Here is a 15,261-nt window from a genome sequence, read left to right on the forward strand (position 1 = left end):
GTTGAATTGCAGGATAGAGAAAAGAGCACACTTGAGGCCATTTGGTGTGAGATTGTGGCTAGCAAATCAAAATATACAATTTGGTGCTGCTATAGACCAGGTGATGGAAAAGATGGTGGAGATAGTATGCACAAGCAAATAGAAGAAATGAGTGGAAGGAGGGTAATTATTATGGGAGATTTCAACTATGGTCGCATTGATTGGAGTGAGGAGAGGACACACGGGAGGAAGAAATTGGATTTTATGCGGTTATTAAGCGATAATTATCTGCGACAGCATGTAATGGAAAATACTAGGGGTCAGAGAGTGCTTGACCTAGTAATTGCATCTGAGGCCTTGGCTGTAACAAATATGATCACATTGCCACCATTTGGTGAGCGTGATCATAGGGTCTTGACTTGGAAGATGGCTAAAGGTGTGGAATTTACAATTAAGATAGGGTACATGTGGAATTATCGGGCTGGTAAGTATGACAAGCTTAGGTGTTTGATTGGTTCAGTGCCTAGGCATGTACAACTGCAAGGGCTGGATGTTGATATTGCATGGGAAGTGTTTGCATGAAGCAATGGCTGACTGTATACCTAGAGTCCGAGTAATAAATCGAGTAGGGGTTAAATGGATGAATAACACCATTTAGCTTGAGCTGCAAAAAAAAAAGAAACAATTATGGAGGGAATTTATGGAGAAAGGTGACTGGCAGGCACATGAACAGTATAAAGCGCAGGCCAGAAGGGTAACGAGTGTAGTAAGAAAAGCAAAAAAGGATTACGAAAGAACATTGGCCATGCAGGCTAAAGAGAATCCTAAACAGTTTTTTCGATATGTTGCAAGTAAAAAAGAAAAAATGTATATGGCAGAATGATTTTAAAGAATGCCAATGGTAGGGAGGTAACTGAATCAGTTGATATAGTTGAGTTACTGAGTGAGCACTTTGCAAGAATATATCATCCAGGTGGTGAAATTGCAGAAATGAATGAACCAATAGATTATATGGGAATTGTGGTGAATGAAGTGGAGGTGAGTAGTCTATTGCATAACCTCAATGTCATTACATCTGTGGGATTGGATGGTATACCAGCTCGAGTCATACGTGAAGTGGCTAAAGAATTGTCAGTACCTTTGATCATTTTGTTTAATTTGAGTCTCGGGTCTGGGTTAGTCCCGAGGGGGTGGAAAGAGGGGAAAATAGTTCCACTGCATAAAGGAGGTTCCAAGACTGCTGTTGTAAATTACGGACCGATTGGCATATCAGGAATCGTCAAGGTCTTGGACAAATTAGTCAAGAAAAGAATACAGGATTGGATAGATGAAAATGAGATATTGTATGGGAGACAACATGGTTTTGTGAAGGGTAGATCATGCCTCAGTAACTTGCTCACGTTTTATAACACAGTGACGGCTGAACGGGATAGGGGTAATGAGTTTACAGTGATTCTACTGGGCCTTGCCAAGGCCTTTGACAGGATACCACACGGAATTCTAATCCGTAAACTGGAGCATATTGGATATAGGGTTGGTGAGATGGATAGGAGGGTTGATGGAGAGATATTAGAGAGTGGTTTATTCAGGAGTTGAGTCCAAAAGACGGCTTGTGACTGGTGCTGTGCCGCAGGGCTCTGTTCTTTGACCACTACTTTTCAATTTGTTCCTCAATGATATAGGAAAGGATCTGAGAGGAAGTGTTCACTTGTTTGCTGATGATGCAAAGTTGGCTAGAGCAATTGTGAGTGCACAGGATGTCAAAATTTTGCAGGATGATTTGGATAGTTTGGAGGACTGGCTAGGGAAAATGGATGTCAATTTAATGTGGCAAAGTGTAAGGTTATGCATTTTAGGGTGAAAAGAATAGCAGCAGTATATCACATTGGTGGAACCATACTCCAGGAGATTGATGAGGCCAGGGATTTTGAAGTGTTGGTGGATAGGGAATTGAAGTTTAGGGGGGCACATTGCAAATGTGGCTAAATCAGCTCATCAAATCACTTGGCTTCTGAAAAATACTTTAACAAGCAGAGACAAACAAGTTATTGTTCCTCTGTATTGGGCCTTGATAAGACCCCATCTAGACTACTCTGCCCAGATATGGGTGCCAGGGTTTCTTCTTGATGGGGAGGAGGCGGAGAGGATCCAGAGACCAGTGACCAAGATGATAGCAGGTCTGTGGAATGAACCTTATGAGAACAGGTTGAAGATTTGTAGGTTGCAAAAATTGGTCAATAGGCAGAAAAGGGGTGATATGATTGAGACATTCAAATTACTGAAGGTTTCTATAAAATTAATCCAGAAGATATTTTCGAGAATAGGACTAATGGTGAGACTACAGCCCAAAATGGAAGCTGGACAAGAATGTGGTTAGCAGGGGTGTTAGAGCTAGGTTTTTTACTTGGAGAGTGGTGAATGAGTGGAATAAGCTGCCAGAGTCTGTTGTGGGTGCTACGACCGTGAATGAGTTCAAGGCCAGGTATGATAGATACTGTGTGAATGTCGAATAATTGTTCTTGACATGATGTTAGGGCCTCCCTTGATGAGTCTGTCGACTCCTTGGAGTTGCCCCCAATAATAATAATAATAATGCATAACAGATCCTTTCAGATGTGTATAATGCTATGCTTTATGGGAAGGACCACTAACCCCCCCCCCCCTCCAGTTTCAACCTTTGTTGAGATATGTTTTATACATATTACATATTTAATAATTTAATACATTTTACATATTACATATTGTATGCTTTATGGGAAGGACCACTAACTCTCTCCCTCCAGTTTCAACCTTTATTGAGATATGTTTAAGTGCAGGGATACCTCTTCAAGAACTCTGATTGATCTACAAAATCACTCTAAGTCTCACTGGGCGAGACACTAGGGGTTCACTACTAAACTCATTGCTTCTGACTTGAATCGAATCACTCGAAGACAGGAAACTCAGAAGTTCCACCCAGTGACAGGAAAAGACCAGCCACTGTGGAGAACTTCCATATCCCTGAAGGGAAGCAAATCCAAAGACGAACATATAAAAAGTAGTCAGTGGGAGCCAGACCCAGAAGTGATATTAAGATTGAAGTAATGAAGAAGTCATATATTTCCATTGTAGAAGTAGTGAAAAGTTGTAACACCTTGTCAACAAAATACTCTGAATTAGAGTAAGGTGTTGAAAGTTGTTTCAGTTCGTTATAAATTAAATGAAAAATGCCAAGAAATATTCTTCTTCAATCCTTTAAACAAACTTTGCTTACACTTGCGTTAAGGATTAAAAAGGTTAATTTCCTGGCATGTTTAACCTAACACAGGATATTATTTCCATGAGATAGTTTGGGTTCTACGTCGATTTTTCTGAGATTACGGGACTATAAACCATTTTCCGAGAAAAATCACGAAAAAGATTCTCTAATTGGGGACAAAATTCGAACTGAGAACAGGATTACTCGGACGACAAAGTGCTATGGGCGCGCGCAAACGTCACATTCATAGGGCTACTCAGGCCTTATTTTACGCATTAATTCGTATAAATCATTGCAGTTCATTCTTTCCTTTACGCTTTCTTAATTACTGATTTTTCTGTGTCAACATGCAATCGGTTTTTTCTTTCCATCATAAAAAAATTCACTAAAGAGTAAACTCTTTATACTTAAGTAATGGAACTAGGCAATGTTAAAACAGTTTCTCAACACTTTTCATATTCATTATGATAGTGCCGGAAACCGTTCGAAAGAAAAGAAAAAATCTTGCAAATCCGATATTGAAAGAAAAAAAAAATGGACATATTGGCGTCCAGACAACCATTCTGGGAACGGCGGGACATTTTTTTTTTTTTTTTTTTTTTTTTTTTTTTTTTTTGAAAACGGGATGGACGGGCTCTGTTCATCATGAAACATTAACATATTTCTCTTGTGTTTTTTTGCCATGACACTGTTCCGAGCCATGTTCCCAAGCTTTTAGCAATCGTTTACTCCATAAATCTACATAACTGAAAACTCTTCTGAACAGGAAATTCCACACACCTAAGCGTGGAATTTTCAGCTAAATTTCTCGCATTCCAGTAATAGCGACTATCTTAGTTATGGTCGAATCCACTTATATTAACACCAGATATTACCACTCAAATGCGAGGTTCTTACCATCGCAAGTTTTTTTTTTCTTCTCTGTAGTATCTGTGCAAATTCTCGCTCGTGTCTTTCTTCCAATTTATGCACCACAATTAAAGTTTCCCCAAATAGTTACTCGCCTGTGCTCACTTAGCTGATCTTCTGATCCATACCATCTACAGTTTCTTTGCCTCATCATAACCCATAGTAGCAACTGGTATGTTCTATCCCGTCTTATATCAGATAGGCTTAAATGCATCTTCCAAACTTCTATTCTTGTTCGTTCATGCAACATCGTGAAATTAAATTAACGATAACAGCAGTCCCCAGAACTCAACATTTTTCACACGCGGACAAGTAGCAACATTTCAATACTTCCGTGCTTTAGAAAGAGAGAGAGAGAGAACATCAGTGTTTCATGCTTTTCGCAATTAGTTGTGAAAGCATACACTGAAAAATCAGATTTCAAGGTCCATCCAGAAGAAAATTATGCTCATAACTAATCGATTTTTATCTACCAGCATGTTTGGAAGATTGAATAGCATCTCTGTATTCTCACCAATTGTTTGTGGATTCAAATCTCACTGTAAGCAAACAGATCGCTCAGTCATAGTTGCTTTTTATTTCATCACTAGTAAGAGACCACTAGTGTGTTTAACTGAAGGCATGAAGTGGGTTGAAAAATGTTCACAGTTTTGTCCTAGAACCATAAAATTTAATCTCATTCCACATTATGATACTAAATGCATGATAGGCTTACAACCTTCTAGCCTACTGCTTATAATTTTCGTAGTACATCATCCTTATGCACACAGTATTCCTTCCGCATCATCCTTTTCTTACGAATCTCTTGCTTAATAAGATTACACATCCATTTGGCTCCTACCTTATTTTTTTTTCGAGCTCTCGGGACACATTCTGATATCGCATCATTTAAGTATTGCTTAAATGTTTCCCATGTACTGTCATTATTCTTTTAATCCAGCAACCGATCCCATTCCACTGAACGCTGTATACTCCTCAGTTGGTCATAATTTCCTGCTTTGTAGTTCAGCATGTAACCTTTTCTGAATGGAACTTTCATAAAATTAGTCACTTCCCCACATGATCACTGTAACCAACCAGAGGCAAAATAATTACGTCTTTAACTGAAATATCCTCTGTCACTATAATCAAATCTAAAACCCCCGGGGGCACGTAAAAGGTCTTCAGAGGGGGTACGTGGCAATTTTCGCTGTGCATCATTAACGCATGGAATCATTATTAAGAAACAAAAACGAATTAATTTAAACTTATATATATATATATATATATATATATATATATATATATATATATATATATATATATATATATATATATATATATATATATATATATATATATATATAAGAAATCTTTATAAGATAACTTAAAGATTTTAATGAGAATAATACAACTAGTTTCGATTTCAACTTATAACAGCCTTCTTCAGGTATTCATAAAGGAAGAGAATAGTAATAAACATTAAAGTCTGAAAAACTGGAAATTACAGGTAAAAATTGCCACACATAATTGGTACATATATATATATATATATACACATAAACAAATCAAGTTTGTGCCTGCAAATGTTGGAAGTCTAGTTGATCCTACACGGTCTGGGTAGTGGCCCCCTTACCTTTAATACAAAACATCATACATCTCCTCCAGGAGATATGCTTTGCATTAAGGGTAAATATTAAGATTAGTGATCAGAGCTTATTCTACTTTTACCATGAGTTGCCTTGGTCTTGCACTTTGTGTAGGATCAGCTAGACTTGCAACACTTGCAGGCGCAAACTTGACTTGTTTGTCTGTTTGCTTACTTGGGAAATGGAGTAAAACTAGGTTTAAAATAGCTTGGTATCATTAATATTTATTATACCCAAGGTAAAATACTTTCTACCTTTCTACGTTTGAATATATATATATTCAAATATTATTACATTATCTCTGAATTCTCCTGCTCAAATTGCGAGTTACTATTGCCCCGAAGTGAACGTCCAGGCGATAGTAACTCGCTCCTTGTGGTAAGTAACACGTCCTCCGCGACAGCTACTATACTGCTGACGCACAAAAAACAATCTGTGTTTATGATGTCTCTGAATAAGGTACAGAGACATTTGCAGGCTGTGTAATATATTTCTCAACAATTGATGCAATTAGAAACAACTGGCACTAATAAATCACATGTCTCGTCCCACAGAAACTGCTGTATAGACTCGAGCAAAACCATATGCTGCAATGGCAACATATGGTTCTGTTTGACGCCACCCCGGCGTGAACGTGTTAAATCTAAGAAATATATAGTGAATGTGTTTCACTATATTATGGAATTCGATTGAAGAGAATTAATTAGCATTTCAACTCAATTGTTGAAATGAGAGCCAACTCAATTGTCGGCTTGCTTTTGTCTTAGGATCGCGCGATCTTTTGTTAATATTGCACCAATCACATGCACGTCTTCATAGCTGCTCTATCTCTACTGGCCTACAATTGCTGTCTGTTTTACGCTATGCTTTCACTTCTCATTAGTCATTTGTGAAGGATTGTTCATTACATATCTCAAGTCTTGTAAATTACTGATAATTTTTGCTTGAAATAATGGGAAAGAAGATGACGATGTTTGGGTAGATGACTTTGACGATGCACACAAGGAAAATGCTCTTGAGGCCGGAAGTAGTGATGGCGAATAGGAACCTTGGTAAGTCATACCCATTTTCATTTTTTTCTGAAAACTTTAGTTTCCGAAAATCTCCGCATATATTGCACCACGGTGTTTTTTTTTTTTTTTTTGCTTTAATTTTAGGAAAAAATGCAAATGCGAGTTATATTCGAGTAAATGCAGTACTTTTTTTTAGCTTTCAAATGCATAAGTATGGATCATTAGTTAAAGACTGGATTTATAATATGCACAAAAGAGAGCAATAAAGCAGATACAAGTAGCTGTGAGCAACAAGAAAACGTTGATATTGTATCCCTCTCATTTATGATAAATTATTTAAATTAATTAAAAATTTATACTATCTTTATAAATTTTGTTCTATTAAAAAAAATGTTTTGTTTACATGTACATCTAAATTCAAATAAAATAGACATTTACAATGAAATATACTTTTTATGTTGAATTTTTTCTTGACAATTATTCATAAGACTATTACACTTTTTTATAAAATCTTTATCAAGTAGCTTTATTTTTATCCTCCTACATGTTTCGCCAATCTGTTTCTATTGGCATCCTCAGGGAATACAAATCAGTAAGCACAAAATGAAGGTTACAGACTGGGTTATAACCGATGGTTCTAAATCATACAAAAATTGGTATTGTGCGTGACAATGTGCGTGTCTCGTTAACGTGATTTATTCGTGATGACTCATGACGTAATTGTTATGAAAGTTCATTTCTTTGATATTTATTGATCTGATAAAAGTTTTCCAAATTTCTGGTAAAATTAGACCTTGATTCTTGTTTAGGTTTTCAGTTTTACGGACGACTGTAGCTGCTTCTTTAAAGGTTCTTGAATGGTAGTTATCTTCTATGTATGGCATAAGGCTCTTATCCCACTCAATGTGATGGTTAGTAGAGGCAAAGTGGCATGAAAGGCCTGAAATGTCTTGTCTGTTATTTCTGACATATCCTATGTGTTCTTTCTTTCTCGTTTCGAAGCTTCTAGATGTCTGACCTACGTAACTAATACCACATGAGCAAAGAATATTATATACTCCAGAGTATTTGTAGAATGGGTGAGGATCTTTCGGTGATCTTAAAAATTTCCGAATAGTATTGATTGGTTTGAATGCCACTCTGATCTTGTATGGTTTTAAAAGGTTAGCTAATTTTTTGGAAAGGTTGTTGACAAAGGGAATTGTAATTGTACTGATGTATTGGACGTCATCACGTTGTCGATGTGGTATATCAGTAAATAGAATCTTGTTATAGAGTCTTTTAGGGTAACCATTTAAAGAAAGTTCTCTGGATATTGTGGTTAATTCCGTTAGTAGGTCATCCTTGTCTGTCGTATACTGTATAGCTCTTTTCTTGAGACTATGGATAATGCTAAGTTTCTGAGCTATGTGATGAGCTGAGTTGAAATGGAGGTAACGTCCAGTATTTGTAGGTTTTCTGTATGCAGATAGGTTGATATTATTATTGGATTGTTTCTTTATTAAAATGTCAAGGAATGGCAGTTTTTTATCTTTTTCCATTTCTAATGTGAATTTGATGGTATTGTGGAAACTATTGATTTGGTTGAGGTAATTCATTAGTTCTTCTTTTGTATGATCCCAAATGCTAAAGATGTCATCTACATATCTGTTACAAATTTTCGGTTTTGGAAAGATCTGGGTTAAGATTTTTTTCTCTAGATCTTCCATGAATAAGTCAGCACAAGGAGGTGAGAGGGGGCTACCCATAGCTAATCCAGTGAGTTGTTTGTAGATCGTTTCTTGCCAAATGAAATAGTTAGAAGTTAAACAGTGATTGAACAAAGTAGTGATGTTTCTTGGGAACAATTTGTCTAAGATGTTGATGACTTCAACCACTGGAATGTTAGTAAACAGAGATGTGATGTCCAGGCTTGCTAGTATATCCTCTTCAAAAATAGGGATGTTTTTTATTTTATCTATAAAATGTTTTGAGTTTTTAATATAAGTATCCGAGACGTGAATGTGTTGCTGTAAAATCTTCGCAAGATACTTGGATAGTTGGTAAGTGGGAGAATAGATTCCATCAACTATTGGACGTAATGGTATACCTTCTTTGTGAATTTTTGGAAGGCCATACAATCTAGGAGTAAGTGGGTGCATAGATTTTAATTTTTTTATAATTTCTATAGGCCAATTATTCATTCCACGTAATAATTCATTGGTGTCATTATGATTTTTAGTGGTAGGATCTCCACTGAGAACTTCATATACAGACCTGTCAGATAATAGATTTTTAATTTTTTCTTTATAATCTGAAGTATTTAATATAACTGTATTATTACCTTTGTCGGCTTTGAGTATGATGATATCTTTATTATTCCTTAATTTGAGAAGCGTTCTTCTTTCCATTTGGTTAGAGTTGGTGTTAGGAGATCTTGACTGAGCTGAAAGGATTATGCTGCTTTTTAATCGCAAGTCATTAGCTGTTGGAGCTGGTAGTAATGAGAAGGCTTTTTCTAAGTTGCAGATGAACTCTATTTTAGGAATGACAGTGGGTTTTAAAGCAAAGTTGAAACCTTTTTTGAGGATAGAGATCTCAGGTTTACTTAAAACGTGTTTAGATAGGTTAATTATCACTTGCTTATCTGGTAGAGAAGGTTTGCAGTTGTTATGATTATCATACAGTAAATTGAATTTATCAATTTGTGTCTTTTTGCTGTGATTAAATGTTTTGGTAAAACTGTGGTTAATCATATTGTCTAATAGTTGCTATGTCTCAGTGTCAAGATTATTAGAGATATCTGTGAATAAATTATAGCATTGTGAGTCTATTTTGCTAAGCATGAATCTCGTATGGCGAATTCTTTCTCTAAGAAGAGCATATGAAGTTCGTTGGTAAATCAAGTTGGCTTGTCTAGTTTTATAAAATTGTTTCAAACAGACTAGGTTATAACCTAGTCTGTAACCTTCATTTTGTGCTTACTGATTTGTATTCCCTGAGGATGCCAATAGAAACAGATTGGCGAAACATGTAGGAGGATAAAAATAAAGCTACTTGATAAAGATTTTATAAAAAAGTAATAGTCTTATGAAATATACTTTTTATTTGTTTATTATTATTATTATTTTGATAAGGGGTACTTAGTAATAATGAAAATTTAAGATGGGGTACACGGATATCTGAAGTTTGAGAAACACTGTTCGAAGGGTATTTTGAGAAACACTGGTATTCGTGACTGTAATCCGTATGTGTTCACGGCAGTGGTGTAGCTAGGGGGTGTGCGGAGGGGGGAGATCCAACCCGGGTGACACTTTTCACGTGAGACACAATTTTATTTTTCGACGATTCTTCTATTTGTTAACTTAGTAATTTTATTACTTAATTAATAATTATTTTTCAACAATTATACTTACAACTAAAATAAACATAAATACAGTGTTTTAATTTCTTTCCCTACGTCGTTTTGACTTTTTGTAATATTTTTCGTGTGTATTGAGAGGGGCGACAAACTCAGGGATCGCCCCAGGCGGCAAAAGCTCTAGCTACGCCACTGGTTCACGTGACCAGTTTGCCTGCTTGCGGGAGGAAAACCCCCCAGATGTCTGAGAAAGATCCTTAAGCTCCTCAGGTCGGCGACGGGAATCGAACTCAGGACACTCCTTTCCCAGGCATATGGTTGCGAAGCGGACGTAACAACATCCCACTATGTAATTGACCTTGTTAGATTCCACATCACACAGATGGCTTGAAACTCACTGCCACTGAAATACTGTTAGTAGTACTATTACAGTCATAGGTCTCAACTCTAACTGGATTCAAGTCATCCGATATCATTAGCAACACGCTCCCCCTCCTCTCCTTTCCTCTCTATCCTTCCTAAAAATAGTGTATCCTTTACACTCAATACTAGTTAGTATGCCTGACTCCGATAGCCAGGTCGTACTAATGCCTACAATTTGAGGTTCCAACATATAGACCAAGGCAACAAACTCTATCCCTTTGTTTCTGATACTTCTAGCACTAGTATATAGACATAATAAGCGACCTGCATGTTATTACACACGCTATTGCACACTAAGTGATTTTATTCAACCTTCGTTACCATAATATATTAACCTTTAGACCTTTATGCACCAAACTTAACAACTTTGAATGTTTTTATCCTGAAAAAACAGCCAAACTGACCGAAGAATACGCGCAATTAAAACTCATAATACATTGGTTTCACAAGTTCTGGTACTTCAACCATAATTACAACCAAATTAAATTTGACCCAAGCACCGGCTCAGGACAAAAAACAGCGGTGCTCTCTCATCGAATTGCTAACATACTTCACTAACTAGCTTTAATTTTAAAACTATGTTGGTTTTGTAATTTACAGAAAGTACATATTATACAGTTTTTATCTTAAATTGTGCAATGATATATTCATTTTAAAATGAAAAGATTTCTTTTTATATTGTCCGCAAGGATGAACATATTTTTTTTATATTGCCCCCCCCCCCCCCCCCCCCCCACGAAAGGTTATTTTGTCAACTTGTAGTGCATTTTGTACCTTGGGTGGGCTAGGGATATTTTTGTATTTTTCATTTATTTATTATTTTTAACATAGTTGGAAACCTTGCGTTAGAGACCAAACATGGAACCTTTTCAAGCCACTCAGGCCTCCCGTAAGCGGGGATGTGGTCTCGCATGAGGCGATGACATTCATCTTCTCCCTAAAGACAATCGCAAACATCCATATCCAAGGCAGGATTCGAGCCCGCATTCTGCTGGTTTTTTTTTTTTGCAATGAATTTTGAAATAGGGTCAAAGGAGCTCTGCCTGCTCCCCTTTGAGGAATAAAAGTCTTTAAAGGATTCCCATTTTTATTTAACAGGTGTAATTAACTCCATATTTAAACCTAACCTTGTTCAAAAACAAACCAGATTAAAAAGTATACAATTCGTTAGTTAGCCCTACCAGCATGTCGGTGCTAGGTTATTTTGCGCCCTAGGCAAAGTTTACAAGTCCGCCCCTTATTTCATAAACTAAAATATTTCTAATTGACATTAAACAAAATAAAAATGTCTTTCAGGTAAATTAATAGGGCTTTTTTATTTTCTTTTTTAATTAATTTGAAAATTCTCTGTTATAATTCATTTACAAAAAAAAGTTATAAAATACCGAAATTTAATATTTTAAAATGTTAACGTTTTAAAATATTTATCTTAACTGAATTTAGCGGTAAATTCAAATTATTTAGGTAAGGAACAAAAAAGAACCAACAGTTAAATAGTAAAATAGTGTGGTGTGTGAGGGATAAGGAAAAAGAATCGATACCTAAATCATGTATCACTATTTGATTTTGATATTTTAGTAAAGTATGAATAAAGCATAGCTTGAAGTTTTGCTCTACCGGCGGCACTACCGGCGCTACACAATCTTATGTGAATTCTGGACAATAAAACAAATAAACAAAGTTTAACAGCTGAAATAAAGTTTATGAGAAAGACTGCAAAGTATACTCTATTCAATCACAAAAGAAATGAAGAAATTATGAAAGAAATAAACCAGGCATCAGTATTAGAAAAAATTAAAAAATATAAACATAAACGGATGGAACACGTTGAAAGAATGAAAACAGAAAGATTACCAAAAACAAGCCTTAAAGTACAAGCCATTAGGAAAAAGAAAACTAAGACGTCCTCTTTAAAGATTCAAAGATGACTTCTAAGGCGAAGAGGCCACTCTACGCCTAAATCCTTGAAAAGCGTGATGATGGCGATGATTATAATGATTTATTTCCAACGAACTTTTGCCAGAAAGTTAACAACAGAGTATGACAAGCTATAAGGCTTACTGAAAAGAGTTTGGCCATGAATGATGGTATTAAACTGATTAATCTGTTTAATACCATCATCAAAACAGATTAATAGATAAATAGATGGGTAAATTTGGCAATATGGAATAACCATCTTAACAGCATGTGACAAATCGGAATTCTTCATTCTTGGTTTGTCTGGCTATAAATGTGAATATAATGTATTCATCATCTCTTTAATTAATTAGTTTTAAATTAAATGCTTTAATTCTCATTCTTCGTCATTTGAATTTATCAAGTTCTATTTTCTCACTATGCTACAAACATACTTTATTTATTGCTTAAATGCGTTGTTGTTGTTGGGTTGCTTCGAAAGAAGCTTCATTTCGGGAGAATTACAAATTTCACAGTTTATTGACTGGCACTTACAATTCCAAAGTAGACGGGTTTATAGCGACATTTATTTCACAGAAAGATAAGTCAAAACGAAAACTGTTTCAGTAAAAGGGAGAAACGCGTCCTCAAGATGGCGAAAAAATATATATTCTGTATTCCCCCTTTTCCGAATCCAAAAGAATATTCAGTATGGTCAGATATATGGAGTTGGAATACTGAAGATTACAAAAAAAAAAAAAAAAAAAAGTTACTTCTAGAACACGTGAATATTTCCGAAAATAGGCGAATTTTCTATTTTCTGCTATTGACAGTTAATTAATCGGTTTGGAACATAAATAATCACTTACGGTAGGCGCAACATTGGAATGCCAGCAGACAGACAAGAAACGCAAGAAGGATTCGGTGGTATTTGGCCATTACTGTTTCCAGGAATTGTTTATCCTCACTTGCAACACGATGGTTTCCTTTCGGCAGACACAACTCTTGGAAAGAGCGACCGAAATAAAGTGATGTAGAAACTCGATACTACAGCCGGGTAGTGGAGAGTTGAAACGAGAGCCCTATCTCCCCCCCCCCTCCCCCTCCGTCCTGTGGTCAGAGAGAAGTGAGTTAAGGGCGGGGGAGAGAAATTTCGGACGCCAACTGAATAGAATTGTTTCAACTTTGTATAACGGATGGTTGAAAGCAAGGTTCGGAAGCAAATTCCATACAAATTAAATACGATTTGGTTATGGAAATACAAAATGTTATTATGTTTCTTTATTACCTTTTTTTTTAATTGTTTTAATACGTTTTGTGTTGCTAACTTCTGTTTGTCGTTTTCATTAAATTAAACTGAAAATCCTGAGGCGTAACACACACGCCTAACAGGATTTCGAAATGCTTTTCAATTAAGTGACGGATTACTTGCCGAAAATGAAACGAATCTTCCGTTAGATCTTGAGGTGCTTATGAGTAAATTATTGAATTTGTCGATGCAGTGGTTCCTGAAAAAATCATGGAAAAATCCATTTATCGAGAGACAGTTTCTTGAAAGACAATTCACTCTCCCCCCTGCAAAAAAAAAAAGCAATCAATCGAAACGACAATTCACTGGTAATTTTCGATGAATTCGTTTTCATAATTCATCGAGAATACGGTTATTTTCTTGTTAAATATCATTTTAACGTAACTTTTGAAAGTGACCGAAGGGCTTACGTCAGTGTTTCTCAACCTTTTTGGATCATGCCCCACCTCAAGGTTTCAATGCTCCCCTTCTAGCATAATAGGCAGCCAAATTCTGTAAAAGTATAATATATGTATAAATATGTACATATAAATTTTCTAATTGCCCCCCCCCCCCCCAAATATTCAAAATGCGCAACGTTGAGAAACACTGGCTTACGTGAATAATCCAACTTTCAATGACTGGTTGCCTTCGATACTTTCGACACTTTTAAATTTCGAAGGCAGCAACTGTTTTGCTGCTTATGTATACAACGATATGAATATTTATCATATTTATTTTAATACGTCTACTCTATACTATAAAATGATAAGCTGAAATTGGAAATGGATGTGACGTCGCTTGAAACGGATGTAGGCTGTAACTTTTTTGTGTAACGTTTTTTGTAACGTTTTTGTCAAGTTGTTTGAAACGTTTTGAAACTCAGGGGCTACCCTGAGTGCCGAGTCTTCAAAATTCGAGTCATCGGAATTCAAGGAGAACAGGCCAACCAGTCCGGAACACGGGGATTGAGCGCCGTAGGCGTCAGGGGGGAGGAGTCCCATAGTATATTTATAAATTCTAAATGAATGAAAAGTATAAGCTTTTTTTTCTGTACTTATATGAACGTTTTCATAAGTAAAATTAACATTAATACTACTATTTCCATTGCCACCTAATTAGCACGGCTATCAAGCTTAGCTTTTATTTTTGTCCTATTTTAGCAAGGAATTCTTTCTGTTGGAATACAGTACTACTGAGAAGTCACTTTTGTAGCTGAACATATTTTGGACTCGCATCGTTTGTTGCCATGTGCTGTATTTGTGTGTGAGGGTGAGAGAGAGAGAGAGAGAACATGTAATCCGCCAACATGGAATAATGAATAATTATCATGGCGAATACCATGCATCGAAAATTGACTCGATAATTCTTTTTCTTTTCTCGCGAAAAATTTAATATTTTAATGAGTAGACCATAAAGCATATTGAATGTTAGTCTCTCTCTCTCTCTCTCTCTCTCTCTATATATATATATATATATATATATATATACATATATATATATATATATATATATATATTGTTGAAATTAGGATTTACTCGGGATGT

General features: G+C 35.9%; 1 protein-coding gene across 1 annotated transcript in view; it reads right to left on the reverse strand.

Moving 5' to 3' along the window:
* The window catches only part of LOC150102100 (uncharacterized), a 116,685-nt gene extending 103,278 nt beyond the window's left edge, over window positions 1-13,407 (reverse strand). Inside the window, exon 1 of the mRNA XM_090399973.1 lies at window positions 13,296-13,407. Within this exon, the coding sequence (XP_090256099.1) occupies window positions 13,296-13,365 (70 nt within the window). The 5' untranslated portion in view covers window positions 13,366-13,407. The remainder of the gene's footprint in view (window positions 1-13,295) is intronic.
* Window positions 13,408-15,261: the final 1,854 nt, after the last annotated feature.

The sequence above is a fragment of the Typopeltis vanoorti genome, chromosome 11, assembly GCF_054136105.1.
Source record: "Typopeltis vanoorti isolate ZY-2024b chromosome 11, IOZ_Tvanoo_1.0, whole genome shotgun sequence".
Classification (NCBI taxonomy): domain Eukaryota; kingdom Metazoa; phylum Arthropoda; class Arachnida; order Uropygi; family Thelyphonidae; genus Typopeltis; species Typopeltis vanoorti.